This window comes from Ostrea edulis, chromosome 2 (assembly GCF_947568905.1).
Source record: "Ostrea edulis chromosome 2, xbOstEdul1.1, whole genome shotgun sequence".
Lineage (NCBI taxonomy): Eukaryota > Metazoa > Mollusca > Bivalvia > Ostreida > Ostreidae > Ostrea > Ostrea edulis.
Genome location: NC_079165.1, coordinates 98,507,272 through 98,524,039, shown reverse-complemented (window position 1 = coordinate 98,524,039; position 16,768 = coordinate 98,507,272). Strand labels below are relative to the sequence as shown.

General features: G+C 34.0%; 1 protein-coding gene across 6 annotated transcripts in view; it reads right to left on the bottom strand.

The window, feature by feature from the left end:
- Nucleotides 1-826: 826 nt before the first annotated feature.
- LOC125680539 (uncharacterized) overlaps nucleotides 827-16,768 on the bottom strand; it is a 30,163-nt gene continuing 14,221 nt past the window's right edge. For 5 of the 6 annotated variants that reach the window (XM_048920218.2, XM_048920213.2, XM_048920219.2 and 2 more), the window contains 14 exons: nucleotides 14,934-15,054; nucleotides 13,734-13,796; nucleotides 11,059-11,188; nucleotides 10,839-10,908; nucleotides 10,567-10,637; nucleotides 10,381-10,472; nucleotides 9,769-9,907; nucleotides 8,623-8,790; nucleotides 7,712-7,797; nucleotides 7,038-7,148; nucleotides 6,082-6,282; nucleotides 5,736-5,857; nucleotides 3,104-3,234; nucleotides 827-2,765 (listed from right to left, as the gene is read on the bottom strand). In XM_048920218.2, coding sequence (XP_048776175.2) covers nucleotides 2,695-2,765; nucleotides 3,104-3,234; nucleotides 5,736-5,857; nucleotides 6,082-6,282; nucleotides 7,038-7,148; nucleotides 7,712-7,797; nucleotides 8,623-8,790; nucleotides 9,769-9,907; nucleotides 10,381-10,472; nucleotides 10,567-10,637; nucleotides 10,839-10,908; nucleotides 11,059-11,188; nucleotides 13,734-13,796; nucleotides 14,934-15,054 — 1,576 coding nt within the window. In that variant the 3' untranslated portion in view covers nucleotides 827-2,694. The remainder of the gene's footprint in view (nucleotides 2,766-3,103; nucleotides 3,235-5,735; nucleotides 5,858-6,081; nucleotides 6,283-7,037; nucleotides 7,149-7,711; nucleotides 7,798-8,622; nucleotides 8,791-9,768; nucleotides 9,908-10,380; nucleotides 10,473-10,566; nucleotides 10,638-10,838; nucleotides 10,909-11,058; nucleotides 11,189-13,733; nucleotides 13,797-14,933; nucleotides 15,055-16,768) is intronic. The other variant, XM_048920217.2, reaches the window with a different exon arrangement.

Below are 16,768 nucleotides of genomic sequence, written 5' to 3'. Positions count from 1 at the left end.
TTATAGATCCACTCCACATGCTAAGATGGGTTACAGGGGCGGATCCAGGAATTGCAGTTACGGGGGGGGGGGGGGGGGGGGGGACTTTATGAGGCAATGGGTCCAGGGCGAAGCCCTCGTGGGGGTCCAGGGGGTAGAGCCCCCGGAAGCTCCTGGATTTTACAGATTTTTATGGGACTTGAAATATTTGTCCTATTTAGTCAATTGTACTATTTTCTACCATATTTTAATTAGGTGAAATTAATAAAATGACCCAAATTTTATGAGTTTTTTGGAAAAAATTAAGTTTTCCCAATAAAGTAATTCAAGGAATCAAAAGATTTTGTCGTTTATTTCTCCAGGAGTGGAAGTAATTATTGCTTCTTTTATCGTTTAGTACATTGTCCTAAACAAGATACCACGATTTACTTTAAATTTGAAAAGTTTAGGGGGCACTCGCCGGCTGCGCCCCCCTCTATATCCGCCACTGGGTTATGCATTTTTTCTGCAATGCTAGCTACCTTCATCACCCGATGAAACGACAAAGAAAGCATTTTATTGTTTGAATTGTTTGAATGACAACAATAATGGTCTACTGTGTGTAATTCTGGAACTAAAGCTATACTGCAGTACAATTACCCTCCACCCCTCTCCCTGTTCCTCCATTCCACTTATGTAAGTGTGACAATGGTTGAAACATTTCCTTGTTTTTTCCTTTCTTTTTTATTTCTGATGCAAATATGAAAGATATGTAATTTCAGTACGGCTGACTAGAGGACAGTCTGTGACCGTGGTCAATCCTTTCCAGTGATTTCTGTTCCCAACATCAATAGATCAAAGAATTAAGATGGATTCACCGATTGCTTTATTCAATGAAATATCACCAAAGACTTAAAAAGATATGTTCAATATAAACTCATTAAATCATTAGTAAATTAATTGTTGCCTGTAGTTATAAGACCAGTATATCACATATCTTAATAAATTAGCACACAACTGCAGCTATCACACAATATGAATCCTACACATACTTCAGACATACACACTTTAAAATAAACATAAAATAAACTAAAATGATCTTGTTTTGATGATGTGGAAGACATGGACCACAACACTCACCTGAGTAAATTTACTCTTACTGAGAAGTGGAGTTTGTAAACTACAGACCTATTTAATTATAATGGTTGAGGCCGGTCAACATTGCAAGCATTGAAAGCAATGATGTAGAAAACTAGAACTTAGCTGCACTCGGGGAGAGATGCTTCCATATGATTTTCAGAAATTGAAGCTATGCATGTTGCTTTTTAATAAGAATTTTTGAAAAATGATTCTTACTTGTTTGAAATTTGGACTAGCTAATTTTGGCCCCATCCTGCCAGGCAATGGTTTAAAGATAATGGGTGCACAATTTATGAATTTACTTGCGTACTACTTTGACAAATTACAGCTTTACTCCTGAATATGAAATCTTGAGCAAGAGCTTATTTCCAATGGAAGACTTAGTCTGGTTTCACACAATTGTAATTGACACGAGGGACCAGTGGTGTGGGAGGAACCCAGAGGAAAATACATGTCTGATTGGGTGGCCATCATACCCTCTTACAGATCACACCCACTGCTGAGAACAACGACCAAACCCAGGTCACGGAGGTGAGGAACATACCGCTCCACACCCAAGTAGACACCAGTTACAACGACCCAAACCCAGGTCAAGGAGGTGAGGAACACAAGTAGACACCAGTTAGAACGACCCAAACTCAGGTCACGGAGGTGAGGAACATACTGCTCCACACCCAAGTAGACACCAGTTACAACGACCCCATCTTGGTTCCTATCAGGACAATGGCTTGAACAAACCAAGTTAAAAATTATATGAAAATGTTTGCACATTACTTTGACTTTAACTTTTAAGTAAAGAAATTTGTCTTCATATGTTCATGGGCATATTCCTGTACAAAGTCTGGTTCCCCATTGTGTCCCCAAACTTAGCCTTGTAGCACAGCAACTTGACATAGCTTCATTCTTTCTGAACATTTACAAGAACATACACTTTTAGGTAAGGGTTGTTTTGTGTAAACTCAGATGTCCTATTGTGGCCTCCATCAGGCTTTAAAAACTTAAATCGTGCTCACACAAGGAAGCTATTACATAATTTCTAACCTTATGATTCTAGAGATTAGATTTATGAATGATTCCCCCCTTTATAATATCTGACTTATCTCTTCCTGGAAGGAAGTCTAAACCTTCACCAGTCCTTAGCCAAAGACACTTCATGCATAATTTGGTTGAAATTGGTCAAGTAGATTCATCGAAGAGATAAAAAATATGAGAGATCAACTGATGTAAGAATATACAGACAAACAGACATATGATAGACTTTGATCAGACCAAAGTACAAGAATTTACTAACACACTAAATGTATTTCTAGTCTAAATATACCTTGTACTTACAGTACATGCAATATGATATGTAAAATATGATATTCCTTTAAAGCAAAATACTTGTACAAGTACCGGTAATACTTCTTGCTGAGATAAAAATGTATATATGGCACAACCATTTTTAAAAAGACATCAAAAGAATGCCCATTGCACTTTAAAATTGATAAAACACTCTGAATGCAAGGATTCCTAATTGGGAATTTTTTTTTTTTCAATACCCGGTCCAGAGAAAATGTCTATGAGTTTAATGTTTTTGGGGTGTCATCCGAAGTGTCACGCCAAATTTTGCAGGGATTGCTGTAGATGTTTCAGGTAACGTGGATGAGCATGTGTTCCATCAAACTCTGCAAAATGAAAGCAATCGACATACTTAATTCCTTTCAACCTATTTCTCACAATCTATTGACATCCACATCTCGTGTAACCTTTTCCACACCTTTTCTTCCTCCTTTTTCTTACACTAATTTTGTATTGCTAATTTCCCTGATTTACTCACTTTGTACAAAAATAGTTAAATGGTTATAACAGAATTATCCCACAATATCCAAAATTCAAAATTAAGAGAATTGTCTATAAAAATGGAATTGCATTTACATGTATTACAAATATCCTTTTAATCACCAAAAATGTTAAAATAAACAGTTTAATAGTAATATCACACTTATAATTTTCCTGATCTTACCATATTGTTTCTTTAACTTAAGTTCTCCACTCTCCTTGGTCAACAAATTGTCCACAAAGTCCAGCCATTTTAGACTGGTCTGAGACAATAATCTGCCTATCAGTCTCTGGTTAAACTGCATCACCACAGACCTGTGTAAAATAGTAACTATGACATTGTAAAGCTTATCTCCATAGAAGTTAGTCTACAACTGAAAAACCATAGAGCATATCATCCTTTGTAAGACCCCCCCCCCCCCAAAAAAAAAATTGTGTGTTTGCCCTTCCTCAACTGAATGAAATAAATCTCCCATGATTTTTTCAGGTATTTTTTCCCATCACACTTTATTTTTACTGATTTAACCAAAGATTTGCAGGTATTTGTGAAAAGCATCTTCACTAAACAAGTGATGTTCACAAACTATAACCATCTGAAATGTAAACTGTAAGTTCTTGAAGACATGAAAAAGTTGTTACAGTGGAGCCTCGGTAATCCGGACGCCATTAATCCGGACGCTTCACCTTCCGGACGATTTTTCTAGGGAACGGAATTTTTATACATTATTTTGCATCACTAATCCGGAAATTCGCGTTCCGGATCCGGACGGTCATTTTTTACTACAAAATGTTATAATGCATTGAAAATTGTACCGTTAATCCGGACGGTAATTTTGTTGAGGGAAGGTCTGTGTCGGACAATTTTAGCAAGGCGTAAATTATAAAGAAAACAAGCCAAACTGTCTAATTGAAGCGATTACCTGTACCCTGTCAACACCTCCCTATAATTAGGTGGTGTGCGATGATATGTCAATTAGATAGCACGTGCCGATCGAGACATTGTATTGCCAATTTTCGCACATAAGAGTTTTATTGTGTGTAGTGTTGAATTTTGTAAATAAATCTGTAGCATATTATTTTATAGTCTTGATCTATAGCCTAATAGAATTAATAAATTAAACATCATGCCGTAATGATTCGTAAATTGATTATCGGCTGATGTAAATCTAAACAGTGTAGATTATACTTCTAGATTCTGGATTTTATACTGTTGATTGGCGTGAAATATACATGAATGTTCAAGCACATGTACATGTAGTAAGTTTCTAACGTTTAGAATGCCACGCATGTAGAATGTACCTGTGTACGATTGATTCTTGTTACGATGTTGTATAAGAGCTTTATTGCTTTCGAATTTTTAAACTCTGGGTAGAAGTGAGAAAATTACCATTTTAAGGAAAATGACAATTAAATTTTGTATGTACCCGTAATGTTAGTTTCACCCGAGTTTTGTTCCGTTATTATCGCATCATGAAAATAATAGGTGCGCGTGACTAGATCAAAGCAGTAGTAGGTCTTGATATTACGAGCTTAAATGAGTTTGTTCTACCGATACTGTCTTGGATAATTATAGAATAAGAAATATAAACTCTGGCAGATTGAATTTTGGTTAAAGAATGTTGTCAACTGACATGATAATCACGAAATTCTTATATCAACTTTGAACGATTAAGATTGTTTTAACAGACCGCCGAACCCGTGAATCGTGACAGGTGGAAATTACCGGCCTCTTTAAGAAGTAAAAGTGTGATGAAATGTTTGAAGTTTAAATGATTATGTTAGATACTAATGATTTATTTACTTATAGTTTCATAAAGTGCTTCATTATTTGTTTTAGTGCATATGGTACACAGTTTTGTATATTTCTTTGTAGGGCTCATATATATGCACAATGTAAGCACAGGCAAATACACTGAACATGTACATTAAATTTTAGTGCTTTGAAATACATGTAAATGTTAACATTATCATAATTTATTTACTAATGCAAATGGTCAAATCCAATTATAGAATGTGTTTAATTCACTATGCATCAATAAAGTAGGCATATATTGGTTACTTGTGTAAAGATAGAAAATATGCGATTCAATTATCCGGACGCTTCATTTATCCGGACGATTTTGCTGGGAACCAAAGCGTCCGGATTAACGAGGCTCCACTGTACCTGCTTACCAACCCAAATTTTTAATACAAAATTGGGAAAGAATAACCAATATATGTTTAAAGGAGACCAAAGATAAATTGGTTTTGTCACCATAGAATTAATTGCTATGATGTCATTTGTTTAAATATGGGTCAGATGCAGTGTAATATATACATGTAGCAGGTTTTTTGTTTGTTTTGTTGTTGTTTTGGGGTTTTTTTGCGGGTTTGAAATTTGGAATATTCAAGAAATAATTTTGATGGTTGTAAATTTGGCAACTTTTATTAATATCTTATGTATGCATATAAATATGAAATGACTAGGATTTGATGATTATTATTTTGGCAATCTGGAACCTGAATTAGCACCCTGCCAAATAAATATGCTATAGTACTATATGTAAATGTATCATCCAGTGCACTTCGGTCCAAGGAGGCGTAATATTTGTTCCAGTAGGAATTTGTTACAACTTTAACCTGGTGAATTTGTTGCTCATCTGGAAAATTCAACTGATGCACAGCATCTGAGGCAGATTGACAGCACCTCTCTCATCTCGAGATATATCAATGTTGAATTCTTGCTAGCTGGACCACATTATTTTAGAAGATGACTTGGTCCATGGGCAATGTAGAGAAAGCTTGGATAAACTGAATCACTGTTTAGAAGTACTGACCTGGTGAGATCAAGCAGAGGTAACACGGGATGTACATAGACATCCCAGCCATGGAGATTCTGTAGCCTGGCCAGCAGACTAATGTAGATTTCTATCACTCGGTCCATTCCTTCCTCCAAACTCTGCAAAGATCAGTTTAAATCCGTACAAACTAAATATAAAGTTTATTAACCTCATTGTATCTGCAACATCATTGCCAAGGTAGTAATCTACTGGTATTCAAACTAAGTTATATTTCAATTTCCAGAAGTGAAATAATAGAGATACTGTGTAATGTGTTTAAGTTTGGGACACCTTGTACATTCATGGTGATAAAATGGTAAAAAATTATAATACATGTACTAACATCATATTTTCCCTTTTCCACACACAATAAAAGAGCTTCTCTACAATCTATTTCTCCAAAACAGAAGACTGTTGTGGCACCATCCGGAATCTTGCTTATTGCTGAATTGAAGTTGTACTTGGGATAAAATGTGCTCTCGTCTCTTAGATGCCAGATTTTTGTTCCAGTGGACAAGATAGGATGAATAATCTTATCCTCTCCCTGTTATGAAACAAAACACATTTAATGAGTCATGTTATTGTTAAAAGTTATACTTTTGTATCTTTAAAAATAAAATCGATCCACAACCACTTCACCACTCGCTTGTCCCCGACCTCCCCCTTGTATTTTTCAGGAAATTCTATCTTTAAAACATGATATTATTTTTTTTCTTTCTCCTTTTTATCAATATTTCATATTCTGTATTTTCATTTTACACTTTTGTGAAGTATTTAAAAAGATGACTACATGTACTATTGTAGTATAGTAGGAGTAAACTTTTTTAAAAACTTTACAAAAGTATATGATTTCATCCCCAGAATATAAAATATTGGTAAAAAGAGAGAAAATTTAAATATCTCTATTCATAAATTGCTAACATTTATAATTTCATTGGGTGAGTGCCTGTGGAAAAACTGCAGGACAAAAGATAGAAATTCTTTATATGAATTATTCTACTTTAATATTTTCAATATCTATCTTTACTTCACAGAAAGCAACTTTGAACTAAGATTGGGATTTCCCTTTTATTTGATGTAATATATATATATATATATATATATATATATATATATATATATATATATATATATATATATAATATATATATATATATAATGTACACCTTAAGTTTCATCACTCTATCTCAGATGGTAAGTAAAGAATAATTTGGAACAGTATACAATGTCATTTATTATTGTGATTTCACTATACAATCAATTTTACAATACATAATAAAATACAATTCCTGATTTTACCTTGATTTGGATACACTGCCATGCTGGAGGTACACAATGGCTGTCTCCTATAAAGTACACATACTGTTCACAGGGCACCACATGGTTCACCTCACCTCTCACTGTCTGCAACTAAGAATAGTACAAATACTGATAGCACCTGAAGTATTATATAAATATTGCATGTAGTTGAGGGTAACATTGACAATTTTCAACCCGAGAAAACCATTGTCAACCGAGGCGTAGCCGAGGTTGACAATGGTTTCTCGAGGGGTGAAAATTTCAATGCTACCCTCAACTACATGCAATATTTGTTTTATTATACTGAATGTTATGTAAACTGGAAAGCAGAAAAACTTACGTCTGTTGACATTTGATCAATCACTGTCATACGATATTTCGTATTTCGATGCGGGTACTCGCGTTTATTACAAACGCTCAAACGACGTCGTCTAGCAATCTACGGCGAACCGTACGCGCATAAATTTGACGCATGTGATAATTTTTTATAATATCACCCGTTGTCAAGTACTGTTACCCGTTGCTAGATAATATCACCTTGGGGCACGTGTTTTCTGTTCTCAGAGGGTAACAATATGTTTTTTCAAATGCTTCTCGACCAATCAGGTTCCAGTATTTTACATGAAAGTATAATAAACAATGATACCAGAGCTTTCATAAGACATTGCAGGTACCTTGTTTACCTGGTTTATGCATGAGAAGTAGGCTGCCTCATTTCTTACATTTGTCTTATGGAGTTCATGTCCCTTTGTCAGCGAATCTGAAAAAAAAGTTGTGTTTGTGAAACTTGCTCTTTGATGTCTTAGAATAACCTCGAGTTGTGTTTGTGAAACTTGCTCTTTGATGTCTTAGAATAACCTCGAGTTGTGTTTGTGAAACTTGCTCTTTGATGTCTTAGAATAAACTCGAGTTGTGTTTGTGAAACTTGCTCATTGATGTCTTAGAATAACCTCGAGTTGTGTTTGTGAAACTCGCTCTTTGATGTCTTAGAATAACCTCGAGTTGTATTTGTGAAACTGGCTCTTTGATGTCTTAGAATAACCTCGAGTTGTGTTTGTGAAACTTGCTCTTTGATGTCTTAGAATAACCTCGAGTTGTGTTTGTGAAACTCGCTCTTTGATGTCTTAGAATAACCTCGAGTTGTGTTTGTGAAACTTGCTCTTTGATGTCTTAGAATAAACTCGAGTTGTGTTTGTGAAACTTGCTCATTGATGTCTTAGAATAACCTCGAGTTGTGTTTGTGAAACTGGCTCTTTGATGTCTTAGAATAACCTCGAGTTGTGTTTGTGAAACTTGCTCTTTGATGTCTTAGAATAACCTCGAGTTGTGTTTGTGAAACTGGCTCTTTGATGTCTTAGAATAACCTCGAGTTGCATACACCCGGCTTCAGAACAGTTATCTCTCTTGCTAATACTGAAGTTGCAATTGGGTGCATATTTGACGAGTGAAATTTTGGCAGAAAGCTATTTTACAGCTAAAATAAGCCAAATTTATCAACCCATGAAAAAAACCCCAGTAATACGGTATATCCATGATAAACAGCATATCTTGTAGAGACTCTCCAGAATAGATTTCTCATAAGTACCTAAACAATTTGTAATAGGCCTGATGAATGCCAGTGCTCCTTTGATATACAGGATCTTGACCAGAGTAAACAGAATGGCCAACAGGTAGTTCATGTCCTCTGAGTAAGGCTTGGATGTGGTTCCCATGGAAACTGGATTCACAGTACTTGGTAGATCCACATCTGGAACTACAAGTGGATCATTTCTCAGAAGTGTAGAAAAAAAATACACTCAACCCCAAAAGAAATGTACATCAGTGCAGTGGATGAAATTACCTTTACCCCTCATTTTGCAAATATACTAAGATTGATACATGTGGTATCTCCCGGATCCATCAGGAGGCTCCCAGAATCAAACATCCTAAAACTGGCTCCAGCTGGGAATCCGAAATCTTTTACATCCCCTCATTAATATAAAATTTTAGAAATTCTTAAAAGGAAGCCATTTCTCAAGAAAACTGAGCCCCCTTTAGACACTTGGTCAGCTGATCAGTGGCTTGTGTTTTCTACAGCACAGGGCTATAATTTTTAGCCTAAAAGAAGTAAAGACTTGCTTTGAATGTACTGTATACTTTATCAATTAATTACTGTAAATCACATCTTACTTGTGAGAACATCATTTACGCAAAATTCAGTTCTTGCAAATGAATTCTTACATATAGAAGACTTAAAAAGCAATAAATAATGAGTCACAAACGTTATTACTCGGGAATAAATACATTGTATCCACACAAAATACAAGTGATCTACAGTGTAGAAATTTAGTATGCCTTCTATTTCTCTCTTCAGTACTTGGGGATTCCTGGTATAAATACGAGTGATGCAACACATCCTGAAATTACTATGAGGCTGACTAACCAATAATGAATAATGAATACTGGACTGAGAAAAAAAAATCATTTTTACACTTTCTAATTCTGATATGTAATGTATTACAGTTGTACAAGGGCGACAGCTGGTGAGGGGAGTTCTAACACTAATATACAAAAATCAAACATATCTTTATAATTTCTGGGTTTTTTTTTTGCTTCCTTTTTAATATTATTTTTTCCTCTTCAGAGAATAATAATTACCAAAAATTAATTGTATTTTACTACCAAAATGTGATGAATGTTTTGAATATATACTGACAAACAATTTCCTGGATTGGATCCATATGCTACTCACCATTAAGGTGTACTTCACCATGGAAGTGAGTCATGATAGGCAAGAGAGTGCCAATCTTGAACATCCCTATTTCTTTTTCTGGCCATCGTTTTATGTAGGTCACTACTTCTTGGACAGCATCTGTATGTTTCTCTACTAGCTGAATTTTAAGAATACAAAATTTCAAATGTTAATCATTACAGTTACATGTATAGATCACATAGCATCAAAACTATATGGCTATAAACCTATTACGGTTAAGTAATATTTTACATGTTAACAAAATATGGCTGTAAAACACTATGTGCCAAAGTGTGAGAAAATTCAGGTTTTACTAATTTAAATATAACCTTGATGAATGACCTTGACCATTATCAGTCACAGTTTTTACCTCGACCTTTCAATTCACCAGGTACCCAGTCATCATCTTGCATAGTTCAAGAGTTAAAACCAAGGTTAATGTTGCAGACAAGAGACAGACCAAAATCAATATTATAATTATGCCACCATTCTTCTATCGTGGGCATGGAGATTGCATGCAATTTTCAATGTAGCAGATTCAAAACAAATATCCTCATACTGTATGATGAATGTACTCCTCATCATGTGAAGAGATTTATATTGGAAGCTCACCTCCAATGTATGAATATAGGTTAACAAGGTATGGGGATTTTCCGGCTGCAACATGTAAGCATGCTTCAGTAGTGCTTCAGCCTGCTCAATGGCTGTAGAAACAAGAAAGTGATCAAACATGAAAATGTGTTAGGAACAGGTTGAATAGTAGATTTAGGATACATGCAGTACGGATGTGCTTCTCACCTCCCACGTCTCTGAGACTTGTTGCCAGAAACACCACAGCAGGGACATCCTTCCAAGCAGCGCCTGCCATGCTTAATTTACAAGTGTTATAGTTTTATCAAAGGTGTTAATTTCATAGCATAATAGAAAGATAAGCATTGTGTTACAGTATACAAGTGTATCACATAATTAGTGACAAGCTTTGGGTTTTATTCTAAACTTTAGCCAGTGGTAGAATTCAAGTCATATGTTGTCATACTGCTTATATCATATAAGACGAATATAGCACATACCTCTTCAGCACTTCCATTCCATGTTCTTGTTGACATAAATAAGCAAATTTCTCTTTCACATCATTATCATCTACGATACAAAGGAACACATACAGGTACTCAAACTAAACTGGTCAATAGCTGACAAAAGCATAAAACAAGTTATAATGAATTAAGACTTAAATTATAGCTAATTCATTACCATACAGCTTACTATCCTACTAATCTGTGTGTAATTTACCTCCTTTGTTGATCAGCACTGTCAACATGATGGTCATGGCCTCTTCCCTATATTTAGAACCAAGGGGATAAATCAGGGGAGCATACTCTGCCAATGCATCCACGTGCTCCTTGTTTTCCCGTAGTACCCCCTGAAAATTGTCAAAAGATTAAACATCAGTAGTTATTCTATCATCCTGTATTTTGTATATCATTCCCGTCACATCATTTGGAAAGAATTATTATTAATTATACATACTTGTATGTATTATACTAAAGTCTAAAACAAAAATTGATAGTTTTTGTAAGAAGGAATTCATAAGAGTTTTAGCATAGTTATGTACTTATTGCTGAGAAGTAAAAGACAGAAGATGAGAAACTTAAAAGACAAATACTGTATATTCCATATCTTACAGGAAGACTTAATTTGTTGAAATCACCATTCAGTGTTAATTCAGCAGAGCATAAATAAACCCACGAGGAGTGGTATACTGTCTGTTATTAGACTTCAGTGATATACATGTAAACCGTATAAATAAAAGTTACAATTTCAATATTGTGAGGCAGATCACGATGTAATGTGAATGTTAATTACTCGTTTATAATGAGGAATCATCTTTTTCCTTGTTGCTATGCTTCAGAATGGTCAGAGTAGAAACATAACTAAACCTGAGAAACAGCAAACCATTGGTGTCTATAATGTTTACTATGTCATATTTTTGACATCATAAAACATGACCCTATGATGAAGTACTAAGGCAAACAGGCTTATTGTAGTGATAGCTAGTATACGAGAACTAATTTATCTGATGTTTTTATTGGTTGTTTCAATGTGATGGATATAAGCATCATCGAAGGAGTCTTTTTCAATTAATAATATTTTTTCAGTTGAAATAAGAAGTCAATCTATATGTAATAATACAACATTTTCATAATCACTACTAATACTAATATAGAAATGTTCATAATCACTACTAATACTAGTACAGAAATGTTCATAATCACTACTAATACTAGTACAGACATGTTCATAATCACTACTAATACTAGTACAGACATGTTCATATTCACTACTAATACTAGTACAGAAATGTTCATAATCACTACTAATACTAGTACAGAACTGTTCATAATCACTACTAATACTAGTACAGACATGTTCATAATCACTACTAATACTAGTACAGACATGTTCATAATCACTACTAATACTAGTACAGAAATGTTCATATTCACTAATAATACTAGTACAGACATGTTCATAATCACTACTAATACTAGCACAGACATGTTCATAATCACTACTAATACTAGTACAGAAATGTTCATAATCACTACTAATACTAGTACAGAAATATTCATAATTACTACTAATACTAGTACAGAAATGGTCATAATCACTACTAATACTAGTACAGACATGTTCATAATCACTACTAATACTAGTTCAGAAATGTTCATATTCACTACTAATACTAGTACAGACATGTTCATAATCACTACTAATACTGTACAGAAATGTTCATAATCACTACTAATACTAGTACAGAAATATTCATAATCACTACTAATACTAGTACAGAAATATTCATAATCACTACTAATACTAGTACAGAAATGTTCATATTCACTATTAATACTAGTACAGATATGTTCATAATCACTACTAATACTAGCACAGAAATGTTCATAATCACTACTAATACTAGTACAGAAATGTTCATATTCACTATTAATACTAGTACAGATATGTTCATATTCACTACTAATACTAGTACAGAACAGAAATGTTCATAATCACTACTAATACTAGTACAGAAATGTTCATAATCACTACTAATACTAGCACAGAAATGTTCATATTCACTACTAATACTAGTACAGAAATGTTCATAATCACTACTAATACTAGTACAGAAATATTCATAATCACTACTAATACTAGTACAGAAATGGTCATAATCACTACTAATACTAGTACAGACATGTTCATAATCACTACTAATACTAGCACAGAAATGTTCATATTCACTACTAATACTAGTACAGAAATGTTCATAATCACTACTAATACTAGTACAGAAATATTCATAATCACTACTAATACTAGTACAGAAATGGTCATAATCACTACTAATACTAGTACAGACATGTTCATAATCACTACTAATACTAGTACAGAAATGTTCATAATCACTACTAATACTAGTACAGACATGTTCATAATCACTACTAATACTGTACAGAAATGTTCATAATCACTACTAATACTAGTACAGAAATGTTCATAAACACTACTAATACTAGTACAGACATGTTCATAATCACTACTAATACTAGTACAGAAATGATCATAATCACTACTAATACTAGTACAGAAATGTTCATAATCACTACTAATACTAGTACAGACATGTTCATAATCACTACTAATACTAGTACAGAAATGTTCATATTCACTATTAATACTAGTACAGACATGTTCATAATCACTACTAATACTAGCACAGAAATGTTCATAATCACTACTAATACTAGTACAGAAATGTTCATAATCACTACTAATACTAGTACAGAAATGTTCATAATCACTACTAATACTAGTACAGAAATGTTCATATTCACTACCAATATCTAGATCACAAATGCACTTCATCACTAATGATCTTAAAAGGTCCTATTTTGTTTTATTATTACCTGTAAAAGTACCAAAGCCATGTCTGTTTGCTTCTTCCCAATGTATGCTTTTGCTAGCAATACCTGAAATGCAGGAAAATGGCACCAAGTTGAACTATATGTTGGTACATACATAGTTAAACTCAAAATAATTATGAATTGTCTCTGTCATACAAAAAGAATGGTTGCTAAAGAAACAAGATGTGTTTATAAAACACTGATGCTCCTGGATTACAACAAAAGTGGAACCAGGTCAAAGGTCAATGTTAAGGTCATCAGGTCAAAGATTTTAGTGTCAATGGAAAGGTCTTGTCACAAGGAATACACATACCACATATGAAAGCTCTACCTCTTATGGTGTAAAACATATGAGCAAGTTTAACATTTTTTTGCCAACAGGTTAAAAACAAAATGCCCCGGAATCTTTGATCAAAAAGTGAATGCAAATTATGACTTAATTGTCTCAAATTCAAACTATTTTGCACAGCTTTGAACTCACTTAAAATTATTTTCATTCTTTTATTTCCAGATCATGTAAAGGCTATTGTTATGTTTAGATGTACAGTATGCACCTCATTTACATGTTCAGGACAGATTCTGACACGGTCTGAATCATAGAAAACACTAGAGAGTGGTGGTTTTTCATTTACTTACTTTTTAAAAGTCAGACAAATTGTTTAAGGAAAATGAGGAAGTAAGAAAATAGAAACAGCAAAATTTAATCTTTTATAAACCTAGATTACAAAAAGAGACCACAAACAAGCATATACATATTTCATACGAGACTGCCCACAATTGAAGATGGATATTCTGATTCAGTATTTAAAAAATAAAATTGAAAAGTTTCTTGGCATTGAATTTCTCCATGTTCTGAAATGAGCACTGAGCATTGAGCGCTTTGGTTCTAAGCACTTGAGCCCATCTTGAACTCATGCTTATAATACACCTACTACTAAATGCAGACTGACAGAATTGTTCCAGAATATCAAACTTTTGCACTCAATTTAATGGCTTGGAACAGGTTTGGATTGTTCTGAATGGAGCACACCCTATATTTAACAATTTTAACCCTCTTTGAAAAAAAATATAACATTGGCAAAAAAAAGTTTAAGCTGCGTAAGGTATACAAAACTGTCACAAAAGCAATCACAATTATTTCATACAAAGAATTTATATTTTTGGGAAAAAAACTTTAACTTCCAGCTTTGATCGCTTGTGTACCTGGACATCCTGTTTATGAGATGCTGTGGTCCCTCCTTTGTTCCTTAACTCCTTGCTGTAACCAATCAATGTCTCCACTGCTTTATCATGCTCACCCATCTTCACATAGCACTGTCCAAGTCTGTAAACAGTTCACTTTTTTGTTGTGCCATTTTGATTATACATGTTTAATTCTTATGCAATACTGTACTTATTTCATATGCAATACTGTACTTATTTCATATGCAATACTGTACTTCTTTCACATCCAATACTGTATTTATTTCATATGCAATACTTATTTCACATCCAATACTATACTTATTTCAGCTGAATTCAGATTTTGGTGTCTTTTGTGCAAATACAAGCGTGCTAGTAATCAGTGCCAAAATAGAAATCTTCACATGCGACACAGATATACACTGATTATTGTAATTCGTGAGTCATTGTGTAAAATTGTTTTTGACCCATATCCCAATGAATTTTGAATAGGTTGATACATGTTTAACTCTTTCACTCACTACCAAATTTTCTTGAGTGATGTTTCGATCTCAATAATATATTTTATTTCATGACATATCAGGCACAGTTTACTGGCATCCCATCTTGTTTCTACAAAAAACATGGGATATTTTACCAGATCCATTTTAAAGTTAACATATTTTGATAATTCCTGGTTGTGGTCAGTAAAAAGGTAAAGTAAACCCTTATGTATTACAGTAGGTTGTATATATATGGACACTACTAATTTTTGAAAGTTATTGTCACAAAGAAGGTGAGAAAAATCTTTAGATCAAATAGAGATGGAACCCAGTACCCTTGCATTACTTGTTAGGTGATCTAAGCACTGAGCCAACCAGACTGATATACAATATTAAACTTGAACCTATTTCGAAAATCATAGAAGAACTCTTCATGTTGAGGAGATGAAAAAATAGTTTTAAAAACAAATGGTAAAATTCCGTACCATTCCAGTACACTGTCAAATTATTCTTAATTAAATTGACTAAAATATACTTCATAAATACCATACTAAAATATACTGTTACTGCCAAAGGCAACTAAAGTTTACTTTACCCATACACTGCCATGGGCAACTATAAGTCGACTTGAAGTTTTACCCATTAAAGGAAGCCTTTTGTTGGCAGACATTTAGCACACATATTCAAACCAAAAATCTAACTTTAGTCACAATAAAAAAAAAACAATAAATCATACATAAAACACATCTGGACAACATCATGGCTGCTGCTTCTGACCAGAAAAAATATATCCTAAAGTGAATGTAAACACGGCCCTCATTGACAAGTTTCCAAAATTGCAGAAAATTTGGAGGGGTAAAACTTCAATTTGACTTTAGTCACCCATGGCAGTGTGTGAGTAAGTTAAGTAACTTAAGTTCCCCATGGCAGGTATGGGCAAGTCGACTTCAGTCACCCATAACAGTGTATGGGCAAGTCGACTTTAGTCACCCATAACAGTGTATGGGCAAGTCGACTTCAGTCACCCATAACAGTGTATGGGCAAGTCGACTTTAGTCACCCATAACAGTGTATGGGCAAGTCGACTTTAGTCACCTGTCACAGTGAAAGAGTTTTAAAGCGTACATACAGCAGCCACTTCAAGAAATATAGTTTGCTCTTTAGCAACCCCTTATTTTCATGCAGACTAAATGGTCTTTAAGGAGGAATGCTACACCAGAGAAATTTGATATGGATGAAAAGTGGAGGATATGTATACAACAATATTTTGAAATTGAAAAACTTTCAAATTTACTTTATTTAGTATGCAGTTTTAGTAGAAAGCAATCTGAAAAAAATTTAAAACTCCTGCTGGACTCAAACCCGTGATCTACA